This window comes from Piliocolobus tephrosceles, chromosome 20 (genome assembly GCF_002776525.5).
Source record: "Piliocolobus tephrosceles isolate RC106 chromosome 20, ASM277652v3, whole genome shotgun sequence".
NCBI lineage: Eukaryota > Metazoa > Chordata > Mammalia > Primates > Cercopithecidae > Piliocolobus > Piliocolobus tephrosceles.
In genome coordinates, this window is record NC_045453.1 from 4,642,357 (window position 1) to 4,659,408 (window position 17,052).

The 17,052-nt window shown below is 42.3% G+C and overlaps 1 protein-coding gene across 5 annotated transcripts in view; it reads left to right on the forward strand.

Annotated features, from left to right (window-relative positions):
* TPX2 (TPX2 microtubule nucleation factor) overlaps positions 1–17,052 on the forward strand; it is a 64,562-nt gene that overhangs the window by 38,437 nt on the left and 9,073 nt on the right. For all 5 annotated transcript variants that reach the window (XM_023220389.2, XM_023220386.2, XM_023220390.2 and 2 more), the window contains 6 exons: positions 529–650; positions 2,074–2,225; positions 3,708–3,879; positions 7,149–7,290; positions 8,623–8,839; positions 16,588–16,683. In XM_023220389.2, coding sequence (XP_023076157.1) covers positions 529–650; positions 2,074–2,225; positions 3,708–3,879; positions 7,149–7,290; positions 8,623–8,839; positions 16,588–16,683 — 901 coding nt within the window. The remainder of the gene's footprint in view (positions 1–528; positions 651–2,073; positions 2,226–3,707; positions 3,880–7,148; positions 7,291–8,622; positions 8,840–16,587; positions 16,684–17,052) is intronic.

The window sequence follows — 17,052 nt, forward strand, 5'->3', positions numbered from 1 at the left end:
TTTATTTATTTATTTATTTATTTATTTATTTATTTATTTATTTATTTATTTATTTTTTGAGATGGAGTCTCACTCTGTGGCCAGGCTGGATTGCATGGTGCGATCTCAGCTCCCTGCAACCTCCACCTCCCAGGTTCAAGCAATTCTCCTGCCTCAGCCTCCCGAGTAGCTAGAATTACAGGCGTGTGCCACCACACCTGGCTAATTTTTGTATTTGTAGTAGAGGCGGGGTTTCACCATGTTGGCCAGGATGCTCTCAAACTCCTGACCTCAGGTGATCTCCCCTCCTCGGCCTCCCAAAATGCTGGGATTACAGACATGAGCCACCACGCCCGGCCAAAGTGTGAGTTTTTATTTATTTTCATGGTGTTATCTAGTTAAGTTAACATCTATTTATTAGATGATTTTTTTGGTTTTGATGATTATTTTATCACAGGTTAAAAATATTATATAATGCCTGTAGATTCTTTTGAGTCACTGAGCACCTTTCTCCTCTACTCTCTTCTCATTTACTGATTTTCTCTTTAGGCAGAAGGTTCTAAAAAGTACTGAGGAGCAAGAGCTGGAAAAGAGTATGAAAATGCAGCAAGAGGTGGTGGAAATGCGGAAAAAGAATGAAGAATTCAAGAAACTTGCTCTGGCTGGAATAGGTGAGCTTGGCTATGGTTGACTGATTCATGAGGGGTGGTTCTTATACTCTTGGTAGGTGTTTTTGAAGTCTTTAAAGCAAATAAAAAGGCTTTCTCTTTCTCATTTAGTAGTCAGCATAAAAAAGATGTGTTTATTTCTTAGCACTTTTTACATATATTGGTACTCTCTTCTTTTTTTTTTGAGACAGAGTTTTGCTCTTCTTGCCCAGGCTGGAGTGCAGTGGCGCGATCTCGGCTCAACTCAACCTCCACCTCCTGGGTTCAAGCAATTCTCCTGCTTCAACCTCCCGAGTAGCCGGGATTACAGGGGTCCACCACCACGTCCGGCTAATTCTTTGTATTTTTAGTAGAGATGGGGTTTCATCATGTTGACCAGGCTGTTCTCGAACTCCTGGCCTCATGTGATCCGCTTGCCTCAGCCTCCCAAAGTGCTGGGATTACAGGCATGAGCGACCGTGCCTGGCCCACTGGTACTTTCTTAAAGTCTGTTCTTGGTCTTAGGGAAAAAAGGAACTTGGATTGAGACAGAAGATAAAGTAATTGGGCAGGCCAGTTTGTTGTTGTTTTCCTATTTTTTTCCAAAGGCAGAGGAAAAGAAAACTGAGTCTAATGCAATTCACCTATGGAGGAAAAATATGACTGAGAAAGCTGAAGGGGTCACAGTTCTGCTTTGCTCGGGCATAGAGTTGTTATTGGTCGGTTCATAACTATACAGTTCTCCTTACTGGATTGAAAAAGCATCCCTGCAGTTTATAGGATTTTCCTCTTAGAGATGCTGAGGTAACTGTGCTTTCAAAGTCAATCCATAGCTTTTCCTATCAAAAGTATTCCAGTTATTCTTTTTCTCCGTAGCCATGACCACACCCGGGAGATGGGATTCTTCTTCCCTGTGCTCCTTTTTTTTTGAGACGGAGTCTCGCTCTGTCGCCTAGGCTGGAGTGCAGTGGCCGGATCTCAGCTCACTGCAAGCTCCGCCTCCTGGGTTCACACCATTCTCCTGCCTCAGCCTCCTGAGTAGCTGGGACTACAGGCGCCCGCCACCATGCCTGGCTAATTTTTTGTATTTTTTAGTAGAGATAGGGTTTCACCGTGTTAGCCAGGATGGTCTTCATCTCCTGACCTCGTGATCCGCCTGCCTTGGCCCCCCAAAGTGCTGGGATTACAGACTTGAGCCACCGTGCCTGGCCTACTACTTTTTTTTTAGTTTGCATCTGCCTGAAAGGTCTCAAACCCAATAGTACTCAATGAATATGACACATATATTAGTGTCCCTGAGGACTACTTCAAGTTTTGGGTTACATGTAGATAGTGAACAAAGTTAGATCCATGGTAACAGAAATAGCAAAAGGACTGGAGTAAAGGGGATTTACTAGTGTTTCTTATCTTAATGTTATCTGTGTGTTTTACTGTGTTCCTCACTTAGGGCAACCTGTGAAGAAATCAGTGAGCCAGGTCACCAAATCAGTTGACTTCCACTTCCGCACAGATGAGCGAATCAAACAACATCCTAAGAACCAGGAGGAGTATAAGGAAGTGAACTTTACATCTGAACTACGAAAGCATCCTTCATCTCCTGTAAGTTGATAGACTAAGTGAGCATTTCCTTTTTTTTTTGAGACGGAGTTTCACTGTTGTTGCCCAGGCTGGAGTGCAGTGGCACAATCTTGGCTCACAGCAACCTCCGTCTCGCAGGTTCAGGCGATTCTCCTGCCTCAGCCTCCCTAGTAGCTGGGATTATAGGCATGTGCCACCATGCCCGGCCAATTTTGTATTTTTAGTGAAGACAGGGTTTCTCCATGTTGGTCAGGCTGGTCTTGGACTCCCGACCTCAGGTGAACTGCCCACCTTGGCCTCCCAAAGTGCTGGGTTTACAGGCGTGAGCCACCATGCCTGGCCAAATGAGCATTTCTGTCACTAATATTCATTTAGGATTTTACGTGTAGCATTTGTGGTCACTGTTTATAATAGTATAATTGAGAAAAAACTTTGTGTCTATAAAGTTGTGTAAAATATAACAGATCTTTCTTTTTTTGAAATGGAGTTTCACTTTTGTTGCTCAGGCTGGAGTGCAATGGCGCGATTTCGGCTCACTGCAACTTCTGCCTCCGGGTTCAAGTGATTCTCCCGCCTCAGCCTCCCAAGTAGCTGGGATTACAGGCGCCTACCACCACGCCCAGCTAATTTTTGTATTTTTAGTAGAGACAGGGTATCACCATGTTAGCCAGGCTGATCTCAAACTCCTGACCTCAGGCGATCCACCTGCCTCAGCCTTCCGAAGTGCTGGGATTACAAGCGTGAGCCGTCATGCCTGGCCAATATAACAGATCTTATAGGAGAAATAGGGTTGGGGCAGACCAGTCAAATCTCATGCTGTTTTGTTACCAGAGCACCAACAAAGTCAGTAACAATCGTAAGTAAAAATTCTACTACTAATAATCTCCACTTGCGTTTGTAGTCAGTATCATCATTTTTTGAAATTAGTTATTTGCATTCTTAAACCCTGAGGTTATGCTTCTTTCTTTGAGATACAGGTCCTTGAAGGGTTTTGCTTCCAATTAGAGACCAGTTTTATCAAAATTACTGGTCCAAGGAATAGGAATTGGCTTCTTTATCAGTCACTTAGGGGATGTATGGAGAGATTCCACTGATTCAGGAAGCTGCCTGACCTGATGCAGACCCAGAGGCCCAATCAAATTTTTTTTTTTTTTTTTTAATGGAGTTGAGGGTGAGATTCCTTTGTGCAGCACATTTTGTCTTCAATTCTAAGATAGCTTACTCTGGATTCCTTCAAAACATTGACATGGTTGAGGAAAAATTACCTATGTACTATTCCAGAACATAAGATTTGTTAAGTGCTAGATCCTTTCTTCCTTTTTTTTTCTTTTTAATGAGAATAGACAAGTTATAACCCTTGCTCAAGGACAGACGAACTTCAGAATAATAATCTTGGTTTTACACAGGCCTTTTTTATTGATCCTCTGTGCCGACTATGTGGCTTATGGTAGATGTGAGCTCTTCCATGACATTTCATTTGAGGAACAACTTTTCTTTTTACAGGCCCGAGTGACTAAGGGATGTACCATTGTTAAGCCTTTCAACCTGTCCCAAGGAAAGAAAAGAACATATGATGAAACAGTTTCTACATATGTGCCCCTTGCACAGCAGGTTGAAGACTTCCATAAACGAACCCCTAACAGATATCATTTGAGGAGCAAGAAGGATGATATTAGTAAGTTTCCTACCAGTATCACAGTTGGATGGAACCTCTCCTATATTCCCTCTGCTTACATCTTAGGCACAGATTTGTCTTTAGCTGAAATCCTAGTTTTTCAATTAAAGTATGGCATGTGACTATGCAGACAACAAATGTATCCTTCAGAAGTTTTCAAGCCACCCAGCTATCTGTCTTATACCCATCAACCATCTTGATCCTCCTCATCAATAATTGGCCAAGGGGAATGAATTAAGGCAACCTGAGATGTCATTACACATCCTTAATGGACATTTTTGCCATGTGTCAAAGTGTCACCTTGCATTTAGTTACCTATAGAAAATGAAGGCATTTCATTCATTCATTCAAGCCTATGTGGTTTTTATTCAGTGGTCCACCAAAATTTTTACTACTACTAACCAGGCACACTGTGTTAGGTGTATAGAGGTAAATAAAATGGACTTGGTGCTACTCAACATCAAGTTTCTAATTCAAGTTTCAAAACTCGACATCAAGTTTCTGACATCAAGTCAAAAAGCCCTTACCATAATTTGTAGCGACCTGTTTATCTCTGTCATTAGAGATAAATTAACTAGTTCTTTGCATTCTTAAACTGTCATTAGAGATAAATAGGTCACTAATGGTGACCTATTTGTGGTAAGAGCTTTTGAGGAGGTAAGAGCTTTTGAGGAGGAGGGAGATGCAAAAGTCAAAGGAGGTGGGAGATAGAGCATGTCTGAATGTTGAGAAGTCTCGTCAGAGATAAAGAGGCTGAAGGTACGAGAGAGAGGAGATAACTAATGGATTAAGTCCCTGAACAGGCAGGTATTGGAGGGATACTTAGCACAGGTGGAGTGAGTGTTCTTTAAAAGGAGGATGGAAGAGTGGGAGGAATGGGTGCAAATACCGGGGGAGTTTGTAGATTTGGTGGTGGGCAGATGAGTGGATTCTAATTTAATAGTTTCTATCTTTATGGAAATAATTTCTACAAGAAGGAAGATGAAATCTGAAGGGTGGAGGTGGTATAAAATAGTTGTTGGGAGTTTAGGGATAGTATTCTGGATAAAGCAGAATGTGGTTGTTTTACCTTTGAGGATCTCTAAATTTTTTATATCCTTGCATAGGCATTTTTTTTGAGACAGAGTCTCGTTCTGGCTATCATCACCCAGACTGGAGTGCAGTGACACAATCTCAGCTCACTGCAACGTCCATCTCTTGGGTTCAAGCGATTCTCGTGCCTCAGCTTCCTGAGTAGCTGGGATTACAGGTGTGTGTCACCATGCTCAGCTACTTTTTGTATTTTAAGTAGAGACCAAGTTTTGCTGCATTGGCCAGGCTGGTCTTGAACTCCTGGCCTCAAGTGATCCACCTGCCTCGACCTCCCAAAGTGCTGTGATTACAGGTGTGAGTCACTGCGCCTGGTCAAGTGCAGCATTTTTTAATATTGTTATTATGTTCTAGTAGCCAAAATGATTTTGTTAGATTTTATAGTATGAAAATAATGAAATACTCTTTTTTATTCTAATGGAAATTTAAATATTAAGGATAACTTTTCAAATAATATATGACTCAGAGTCTGATATGTCATGCTTTTAGAATACTAGTCCTGGCAAATGGAAAGAGAAATTATACTATGCAATTTTTATTTAAAACTTTGTACAGTTACAGCTAAATAATGGTTACATGTATCTTTGAAACATGGCTTATTTCTAAAATAGATTTGGTTTTGATCTACCACTGTTATGTGACAAGACCTAAATTGAAAGATTCATTTTATATTAGTTACGAAAATTGACAGGGTTTCACTGGCCAGGTAAATTAGTATTTTCAGTGAGTGGTGGTGATGTCTTAATATTGATGCTTTAACTTAGTTTTTAACTTTCTCCATTTGATTTTCTCTAAGAGGTGGTCTTGATGCTTTTATATTGATTTCATAAAATTGGGAGTTTTCACTTGGTCTTTTTTTGTTTTGATTTTTATTTATTTATTTATTATTTTCCTTCTTGTTTTGCTTTTTAGAGACAGGGTCTTGCTCTGTCACCCAGGCTGGAGTGCAGTGGCATGATGATGGCTCACTTCAGTGTCCAACTCCTGGGCTCAAGTGATCCTCCTGCCTTAGCCTTCCAAGTAATTGGGACTATAGGTACAAGCCACCATGCTCACCTAATTTTTGTATTTTCTTAAGAGGCCAGGGTCTCATTATGTTGCCCAGGCTGGTCTTGAGCACCTGGCCTCAAGCAGTCCTCCTGCTTTGGCCTTCTAAATTGCTATAATTACAGGTTTGAGCCATTCTATTCAGGCTTTACTTGGTCTTTAGAGACTGAGTCTTGCTCTGTCGCCCAGGCTGGAGTGCAGTGGCATAGTCTCGGCTTACTGCAAGCTCCACCTCCTGGGTTCATACCATTCTCCTGCCTCAGCCTCCTGAGTAGCTGGGACTACAGGTGCCCACCACCATGCCCGGTTAATTTTTTGTATTTTTAGTAGAGACGGGGTTTCACCGTGTTAGCCAGGATGGTCTCCATCTCCTGACCTCGTGATCCACCCGCCTCGGCTTCCCAAAGTGCTGGGATTACAGGCGTGAGCCACTGCGCCCGACCAGGAAGGTCTTATATCTTAAAGCTGGAATAAGCAAAAATTTTTTGTGTTAATAACAAGCAAAATAATTGGCTTTGTCAATAGTAAGTATAGGCCTGGCCAGGCACAGTGGCTTAACACCTATAATCCCAGCAATCTGGGAGGCTGAGATGGGTGTATTGCTTGAGCCCAGTAGTTCAAGACCAGCCTGGGCAACATAGTGAAACCCTGTCTCTACAAAGAATATAAAAATTAGCTGGGCGTGGTGGTGCATGTCTGTAGTCCCAGCTGCTTAGGAGGCTGAGGTGGGAGGATCATCTGAGTCCAGGGAGGTTGAATTTATAGTGAGCCATTATGGCCCTGCACTCTAGCCTGGGCAACAGAGTGAGACCCTGTCTCAAAAAAAATGAAAGTCAGTCTAGGCCCTTGCAGTGATAAGGAACCTATCAGACCAGACACGGATGGATTTTCAGTTGAGAAGATGACAGTAGAGTTTACCCAAAGGCTACCTTAGTCATACCCCTCAATAAAAGAGGAATAGGGGAGAAGTAACTGAATGTTGGTTACTTTTACCAATGTAAGCTGAGCTGAGGGTTGTGGGCCCGCCACTTTGTGATTGGTTTATCCCTCTCTGGGCTACATAGGTGAATCAGCACTTAAAAGTAAACTGGGTCTTGCGAAGCTAGATGAATGTCTATCGTCTCTGTTTACAGACCTGTTACCCTCCAAATCTTCTGTGACCAAGATTTGCAGAGACCCACAGACTCCTGTACTGCAAACCAAACACCGTGCACGGCCTGTGACCTGCAAAAGTGCAGTAGAGTTGGAGGCTGAGGAGTTCGAGAAACTGCAACAGTAAGTCCCACTGGCAGTATATGAGGAAGAGTTCCAAGAATCTGCCTACTTTATTTTCAGTTCTGTAAGGATGACAGTTGCTATTTTTCTTTCTGTGAAAATGTATGGCATTTGAGCAGTACACTCTGCAGGCTACATCCCTGCCTTTATGATTTAAGGACTGTAGTGGGAATATGGAGATATCCTGGAGTATAAAGTGGTAAAAATTGAATCCAGGCTGGGTATGGTGGCTCACACCTGTAATCCCAGTACTTTGGGAGGCCAAGGCAGGAGGATCACTTGAATCCAGGAGTTTGAGACCAGCCTGGGGCAACATGGTGAAACCACGTCTCTACAAAAAATACAAAAAAAATTAGCTGGGCATGGTGGCACACGTCTGTAGTCCCACCTACTACAGGGCAGCCTGAACCCAGGAGGTCAGTGCTTCAGTGAGCCAAGATCACGCCACTATACTCTAGCCTGGGTGACAAAGCGAGACTGACACACACACACACCCCCACAAAATCGAATCCAGAGGTTGGAGTAGAAGAATTTACTTAGGATTTCAATTAAGGAGTGCCCTCTAAGGTTAGGTTAGGTAGATCCCACCCTTTTGTGACTCCCCAAGGTATTGTTACAGCTATTACTAGTGGAGGGAAATGGAAACTTAGTGTGGTTCATAGCATTGGAGTTTATTTCCTATATCCTTCTTCCCTTCCTTTTTGTGCTTTTGAGGAGGGGAGCTTCTGTGAAGTGAAGCCTCAATTCTTAAGTGGTAGGGATGTTAGGACTGTCTCATTTATTCTTTCTTCTAGAGGTAAAGATAGTGTTGTGGAGAGTTGAAATTTTACTGTGTGTGATGGGTAATCATTTTTTCTTTTATTCTTTTATTTTTATTTATTTATTTATTTATTTTGAGATGAAGTTTTGCTCTTGTTGCCCAGGCTGGAGTGCAGTGGTGCTTCTTAGCTCACTGCAACCTCTGCCTCCTGAGTTCAAGAGATTCTCCTACCTCAGCCTCCCTAGTATCTGGGATTACAGGTGTGTGCCACCATGGCCGGCTAATTTTTGTATTTTTGGTAGAGATGGGGTTTCACTATGTTGGCCAGGCTGGTCTTGAACTCCTGATCTCAAGTTATCCATCCACCTTGGCTTCCCAAAGTGCTGGGATTACAGGCATGAGCCACTGTGCCCGGCCAATTGTTTTTCATTTTTATTTATTTTATTCTGTTGTCCAGTCAATGGGAGCATAATTTTAATAATTACTTTTCTTTGTGGTTGGCTAACTTTGTTTGTGAAGTTTTTATTTTGTTAAAATTTTTTTTTGTGGTTATTTAAATTTTTACCTTACAGATACAAATTCAAAGCACGTGAACTTGATCCCAGAATACTTGAAGGTGGGCCCATCTTGCCCAAGAAACCACCTGTGAAACCACCCACTGAACCTATTGGCTTTGATTTGGAAATTGAGAAAAGAATCCAGGAGCGAGAATCAAAGAAGAAATCAGAGGATGAACACTTTGAATTTCATTCCAGACCTTGCCCTACTAAGATTTTGGAAGATGTTGTGGTAAGGTTGAGGCTATGCATGTTGGCAGAAGTGTCCTGCTCATGACCAAATATCCACCCATTCACACAAAAGTTTGGGTTGATATTATAAGCAGGGCATCATATTAGGAACTGCAGGTGATAAAGAGACTTATCAGAGGTGGATTTTGCTTTTAGTTAACTCAAAGTCTGGTATGGGAGATAATATATGTGTGAATAATAGAAAATGGACAGAAGTGTTCTGAGAGAGATGACAGTTAAAATAGGAATTCAGAGGAGAAAATGGTTTCTTCCAGATAGAAAGTTCAGGGTGTGCTTTGTAGAGAGGCACCATTTGACCTGAGCCTTGACAATATGTAGTAACAGTTATTTTCATTGGGTTGCTATTGTTATCATAATAGCTGACAGTTTTACTATGTGCCAGGACTGCTGTAAGCCCTTTTCATATATTAGCCCGTTAGTTTTGACAACAACCCCTTTCAGTGGGTTACTTTATCACCTGTTTCAGAGGAGGTAACCGAGGCACACAGAGGTTATGTAATATTCCTAGAGCACTCAGCTAGTACATGGTGGAGCAAGTAAGAGTTCAGACACTCTAACTACAGAGTCTGTGATCCTAATACTTCCTTATATTGCCTCTCCATTGTAGATAGAATTTCGACTTGCAGGAATGCAAATGGACTGGATTGGCAGAACATTCCAGGCAGTAGGAATTACATGATAAAAAGCCTGATGGTGGGAAACATGAAGCTTCTACTGGGAGCTGTTAGTGGGTCAGTTAAGCTGGAGAAAAGTTTATCAAGAGCCACTGGAAACTGTTTCAGAGAAGTGGGTTGTAGTTTGATAATACACTCACAACCACAATTTTAGAGAAAATGTGCAATCAGGAAGCAAGGCTACAGTCACAGAATAAGCAATGGAGTTAGGCACCTGCGTAAATGCAAAAGCGGCTTTTAGTTACATTTCAGTGCAGATGGGAACCTCACCCACCGCCACTGGTTTGGATTGCTTGGATTGATGCAGGTCCGGGATAACTCTGGAAACACTCTGTTTTCCTATCTTCTTTCTTTTTGCTTGTTTTAGAGTCACCATGCTTTTAGGGGAAACTGCACCAGTATATTACCTTTGACTGAGTACCTAGTTTTGTTTATTGTATTTTCTTAGCACTAAATCAGAAGCAACTTGAAGTTATATTTTCCAGGCTTTACAAAAGTCATGATTAGGCTTAGAAATGGTTCTCCTCCCTGATACCTACTTTTGATTGAGAGCTTTTTGCATGAGATCTCTCTTCTGTTCAAATGCTTTTTTTTCCCTGCCATGAAGTACATGTACTATATGCCAAACTCTGTTACAATAAACTTTTAAGAAATCTTCCCCCACCCAAGTAATTAATCTCCAAGTTACAATAAACTTTTAAGAAATCTTCCCCCACCCAAGTAATTGATCTCCAAGGGCTGTGCCTTCTTTGTCTTTACCCATTGAGGAAACAGTGTTGTGAATACAACAAGGGAAAAGTAGGTTATATGCAAACCTCAGAGTTCTAGAGCCAGAAGGTCTCAGCGTTTAATTTTACATACAAGAAAGTGGAGGCCCAGATAAGAGAAATTATTTCTTCAGGGTTTTTATAACACTTTTTTGGCACCTTGCTTTTGGTTTTTTATTTTGTTTTTTTGAGATGGAGTTTAGCTCTTGTTGTTGAGGCTGGAGTGCAATGGTGTGATCTTGGCTCACGGCAACCTCTGCCTCCTGGGTTTAAGCGATTCTCCTGCCTTAGCCTCCCAAGTAGTTGGGATTACAGGCGCACGCCACCACGCCCGGCTAATTTTTGTATTTATAGTAGAGATGGGGTTTCACCATGTTAGCCAGGCTGATCTCTAACTCCTGACCTCAGGTGATCCACCTGCCTTGGCTTCCCAAAGTGCTGGGATTACAGGCGTGAGCCACTGTTCCTGGCCGGCACCTTGCTTTTAATAACATATTTTCCTCCAAGCTCCTAGCTTTTCCCCCTTCCTAAGTTTTTGTTTTTATTTATGTACCACTCTCTCAATTTGTCCTATATCCTTGTACGTTACATACCAATATTATTATTTTAAAAATCAACTCACTTTGTGACCTAACGTAAATTTAAAGGGAACTTTTAAATAAATATGTAAATGGAAAACCAGTACCTTTTGCCACAAATAACACAGCAATAATAGTTAATACTTATATAACGCTTATTATATGCCAGGTCTTTATTCTAAGCTCTTTACATTTATATAATAATGCACTTAATTCTCACAACAACCCTATGAGGTAAGCACTGTATGTACTTTATCAATCCATTTTACAGTTAGGAAACATAGAGGTTAAATAACTTGCTCAAGATCACAAACTAGTGAGCAGCAGAGCTAGCATATGAATCTTAGGTGATATGATTCCAGAACCCATGCTGTTATATAAAAATAGAGGTTACCTTTTAAAATAGAAGGTTCTTAGGAAACATGTGCTTATTTAAAAATAAAGTCTATACCTCACCTAAGATCCTTTCTCATAGCATCAGTCACACCTGAACTAATGTTTTTTGTTTTTTTTGAGACAGTGTCACTGTGTTGCCCAGGCTAGAGTGCAGAAGTGTAGTGATGTAATCTCGGCTCACTGCAACCTCTGCTTCCCAGGTTCAAGCAATTCTCATGTCTCAGCCCCCCAAGTAACTGGAACTACAGGCACACCACCACTTTTGATTTGGGGTCCCAAGATTTATTTTCCTTTTACAGGGGAATGTAGCTTGCCCATGGAAACATTTAATAAAAAACATTTAAAAGAGAGTAAGTCGACCAGACGTGGTGGCTCACACCTGTAATCCCAACGCTTTGGGAGGCCAAGGTGGGCTGATCACCTGAGGTCAGGAGTTGGAGACTAGCCTGTCTAACATGGTGAAACCCCGTCTCTATTAAAAATACAAAAAAATTAACCGGGGTGTGGTGGTGGGCGCCTGTACTCCTAGCTACTCGGGAGGCTGAGGCAGGAGAATTGCATGAACCCAGGAGGTGGAGGTTGCAGTGAGCTGAGATTGCACCGCTGCGCTCCAGCCTGGGCAACAGAGTGAGACACTGTCTCCAAAAAAAAAAAAAAGAGAGTCTTTGAACTTCTAGTCTTGAACTTTTACAGCAGAATTTAAGAGCCCACTTTCCAGAGCCTGATGCAGCTTATCTGTCTGATGCTGTTGTTCCACATCCATGTCCCCCTAGTGCTGAAGCTGTTTCATGTGTCCTTACAGTGTTTCCTGTGCACTTCCACTTGTGGTTGATAAGTGGCAAGGGGACAATAAATAGGGTTGATGAAAGATGGGCTTGGGAAGCAGTGGGCCCAAGTGAGGCAGAAATGAGAAAACGACTCCTGGGGCAGAGGTGGAGTGACAAAGCCTTGAGCACGAGGGTGTGAAATGTGAACTTAGTACTGACTATTGGGCAGCCGGGGCACCACGGAGGTGGATGTGGTGTCAGTGAGGCCAGTGAGTAATTTTAGCAGAGATACTTTAGGGATGACTTGGGGAGGCCAGCAGTCTTTTTTTATATATATATACTTCCCAAAATAACATTGCTTCAGGGTAGTTTCCTAACTGCCCTGAGACAGGCCTGAGATCTTGTCCCAAGGTGCCTGGGGGCATATCCTGTCTTAGGGAGAAGTATTCACCTCAATATACCCATCCCCAGTCCTGGCTGCTTTTCCTGAATGCATCATCTGTCCACCAACATTGCCCCATTCTAACCACATATCACCTCTTTAGAGATACCTTCCCCTTCATTGAGGGAGCATCCCTCTAATAACCATTAGCTCCATATTCTGCTGGGTTTCTTTAGAGCACTTATGAAAATTTGAAAGTATCCGATTTGTTACTTCTTCATTGTCTCTTTCCTCCATTAGAATGTGAGCTCCCTGAGAACAGGGACCGTCTATATCTATATTATTCACTCTGTATCCCCAGTCCCTAGCATAGTGACCACAAGCACTCTGATAAACTGAGTGAGTAATAGTACAAGCTGACATGCACCAGCCTGTGTTTCTAATTTGTGTTAGACACTAGTAATTCAAAGATGATACAAAACACTGCCCTTGTCCTCAAAGCTTTCATAGTCTGGTAGAGCAGATAGATGTGTAAATGAGTAAATATGGTAATATTAACCAACATATGTTCATTGAACAGATACTACTGGGTCTTCTGGTAGGTGATATGGGAAGACAAAAGAATGCAAATGACGGCCGGGCACGGTGGCTCAAGCCTGTAATCCCAGCACTTTGGGAGGCCGAGACGGGTGGATCACGAGGTCAGGAGATCGAGACCATCCTGGCCTACACGGTGAAACCCTGTCTCTATTAAAAAATACAAAAAACTAGCCGGGCGAGATGGCGGGCGCCTGTAGTCCCAGCTACTCGGGAGGCTGAGGCAGGAGAATGGCGTAAACCCGGGAGGCAGAGCTTGCAGTGAGCCGAGATTGCGCCACTGCACTTCAGCCTGGGCAACAGAGCGAGACTCCGTCTCAAAAAAAAAAAAAAAAGAATGCAAATGACAATATTTCAGTCCTCAAGGAGCTTATAATTTAAAAAACTTAAAATAGCAATAAAAAAAAAAAGGAAAGAAACCTCTGTTTCTGGAAACCCAGTTTTCTTTTCATTATTTCTAATTGAACCCCTAGTTAACTTTGATGTGAGGGGGGATGGGGTGTGAGTGGATAGTTGCTGCAAAGACAATTTTCATAACTCATCTTTTCCTTTCCCCCAGCTAATTAAGAGATTGAGCTCACTCTTAAGTATCTCCTTCATGGCCTACATTTTAGAGGTTTCCATTGCTTCTCTTTAAAATGCAGACATTTCTGTTGGGTGAATGCAGAGAGAGGGAATTATTTTAGAACTAAATGAATCCTCAATTACTTATTTCAATTACTTTATTTTATTAAAAAACCCTGAGGCCTAGAAGTATATCTGATGTGTTCAAGGTTATACAGATTGGAAGTAGAGCTGGGCTGGAACAGACAGACCTGTGGCTCCTTGCTCACTGTTTGTCTCTCTTCCACTTGCCCCTGGTGCATTCAAGCAAGATGCTAGTGTCTACATGTCTATAGAAGAGCAGATTTTTTTGTTGTTGCTGTTTTATGGTAAACATCATTTGACAACCCATTTCTTGGAGTTTTGTCACTCTGAATACAAGAGCTACTATACTGGATTTCACTATGCTAATGATTCTAGTGATTTTCTAAAGAATCACTATGCTAATGATTCTTTAGAAAACATATAAGAAATTTCACAGCAGAATGAGCATTCCTAGTGGTCACCTTGAAAGACTGTAAATCCCTTCTGATGATTGTGATACTGCACAAAGCATTTTGGAAAAGCCATGCATCTTGAATCCTGAGAGGAGCCTTTTGGATCCCTCCCAGGGTGACAAATCTTCACTTGTATTTGAAACTTTATTTTGCTTTTAGAATCCAGTCTAAGGTTATTTGGAACTAAAACTTCTGAGTAGTCCAAGATAATAGAGGTGGAAACTATTTGCTAAATGAATAGTAAAGATTGAGCAACTATCTTGCATGGTCCAGAAAGTGCCTTTGAAAGCCACTCCAAGAAAGACATTCCAAACATGTTTCGAACGGTTGCAGCATTGTTGGGATTAAGGAGAAGGCTCCCAAGGTATCCTCCTAGAGTCCAAGGTATAAATTCTATTACTCATGTGTTCATTCATTCTTACTGCATTCATTCAACAAACATTTACTGAATGCTTTATACTTGCCAAGGTCTATGTTAGGTACTTGGGACTGATGGAGTAAAATAGTCTCCATCCTCAAAGCACTCAGGATAGCAGGGGGAAATGAACATCTAAATAAATAAGTGCAATTAAGTTTTGTATGGACTGTGATGAAACCATATACAGTGGGATAAAGGGGTCAGTTCTGTAGGTCCTGGGAGTGGAGACATCTATTGAAAGGCTTTATAAAAGAGGAAAGGCTTTATAAAAGTGGAGGCTTGAAAAGATGAGTTGGGTGCTTTCAAGCAGCTGGTGCATTTCAGACAGAGAAAGCACAAGCAAAGGTAATGAGATAGGAACCGTTTGGGGAGAGACCAGTAGTTCTTTGTGGTTGGAACGTGTTGTGTAAGGAGGGGTGAGAGGTAAGGCAGGAGAGTCAGGAGGGTACCAGATTAATGCTACTACTAAGGAGGCCATGAAGGAGATATTTATGAGTGAGATTCAAGCAAGTACCTTATGTTTCATGGCAAGGAATTTGTTATACTGTTATAGGTAGGCAATAGGAGCCATTAAAGAATTAATATTTGTTTGTTTGTTTGTTTGTTTTGAGACAGAGTCTCGCTCTGTCCCCCAGGCTGGAGTGCAGTGGCACGATCTTGGCTCACTGCAAGCTCTGCCTCCTGGGTCAACGCCATTCTCCTGCCTCAGCCTCCCGAGTAGCTGGGACTACAGGCACCCGCCACCACACCTGGCTAATTTTTTTGTATTTTTAGTAGAGACGGGGTTTCACTGTGTTAGCCAGGATGGCCTTGATCTCCTGACCTCGTGATCCACCCGCCTCGCCCTCCCAAAGTGCTGGGATTACAGACGTGAGCCACCGCGCCTGGCCCGAAGAATTTTAAGTCAGGAAGTGATGTGATCAAATATGTTTTAGAGTAATAATTTGGACTATATGTAGACAATGAATTGGAGGAATGAGTTGCGGAACTGAAAGACTATTAGGAGACTAGCAGAATGGCACAGGCAATAGTTGATGTGGGTCTGGCAGTGAAACTTTAGGGAAGAGCAGAATAGAGAGCTGATGAGGGCAGGATGTGAACGTGAGTGTAAGAAATTACTGAGGTTTTGTTTTGTTCTTAATCGATCTGGCCATACACTTCATTCAAAACAGCAGCCAAGAGATACCATTTTGCAGTTAGGATTAATTGCCAGATTTGTGATAGAATATCAATTCTGAGCAAATTTAAAAATGCTATGGAACAACTCTCTAAAATGTATTAGTTTTAAATTATGCACGCAATAGGATACATGTCATTTATTCCACAATGATTTGAAGTGTTAGCAGTGTTTTAAAATCATTAAGGAAAAATCTTCAGAGTAGTTGAATGTGTTGGAATTATGAGATATAAGGCTGAGTACAATGGTTCACATCTGTAATCCTCACGCTTTGGGAGGCCAAGGCGGGAGATTGATTGAGGCCAGGAATTTGAGACCCATCTCTACAAAATATAATTAGCTGGGCATAGTGGTGAGTACCTGTAGTCCCAGCTACTCAGGAGGCTGAGATGGGAGGATCGCTTGAGCCCAGGAGGCAGAAGTTACAGTGCGCCGAGATTGCCCCATTGCACTCCAGCCTGGGCAACAGGGTGAGACTCTGTCTCAAAACAAACAAACAAACAAACAAATAAAAGGATTATGAGATGTAGAAAATTAAATTTCTCTCTTAATTCACCCTCAAAGAGATATGAGAGTTGACAATTTGGTGTTCTTTCCAGTTTCGTGTTCTTTTATTTTCTGTGCTTAGATTAATTACATTTTAAAAACTCAAAAATATCATTCTAGGCCAGGTGCAGTGGCTCACACCTATAATCCCAGTGCTTTGCGAGGCCAAGGCAGGAAGACTGCCTGAGCCCAGGAGTTTGAGACCAGCCTGGGCAACATAGTGAGACCCTGTCTCTACCCAAAGGGGGAAAAAAGGATTTAATCTTCTCTTACAGCTTAGTGGAGATCATTTTGTGATATCTAATTGAGTTGCTTACTGCTTTCAGGGTGTTCCTGAAAAGAGGGTACTTCCAATCACCGTCCCCAAGTCACCAGCCTTTGCATTGAAGAACAGAATTCGAATGCCTCCCAAAGAAGATGAGGTGATTCCCTGGGAGCAGGGGGGTTCTTTTTCTTTCTATATAGTCAGTCAGTCTAAGCCTTATCATTTATTAATCTTTTTTTTTGAGACGGAGGAGTCTCGTTCTGTTGCCCAGGCTGGAGTGCAGTGGCGCGATCTCGGCTCACTGCAAGCTCCGCCTCCCGGGTTTACGCCATTCTCCTGCCTCAGCCTCCCGAGTAGCTGGGACTACAGGCGCCCGCCATCTCGCCCGGCTAGTTTTTTGTATTTTATAGTAGAGACGGGGTTTCACCGTGTAGACCAGGATGGTCTCGATCTCCTGACCTCGTGATCCACCCGTCTCCGCCTCCCAAAGTGCTGGGATTACAGGCTTGAGCCACCGCACCCGGCC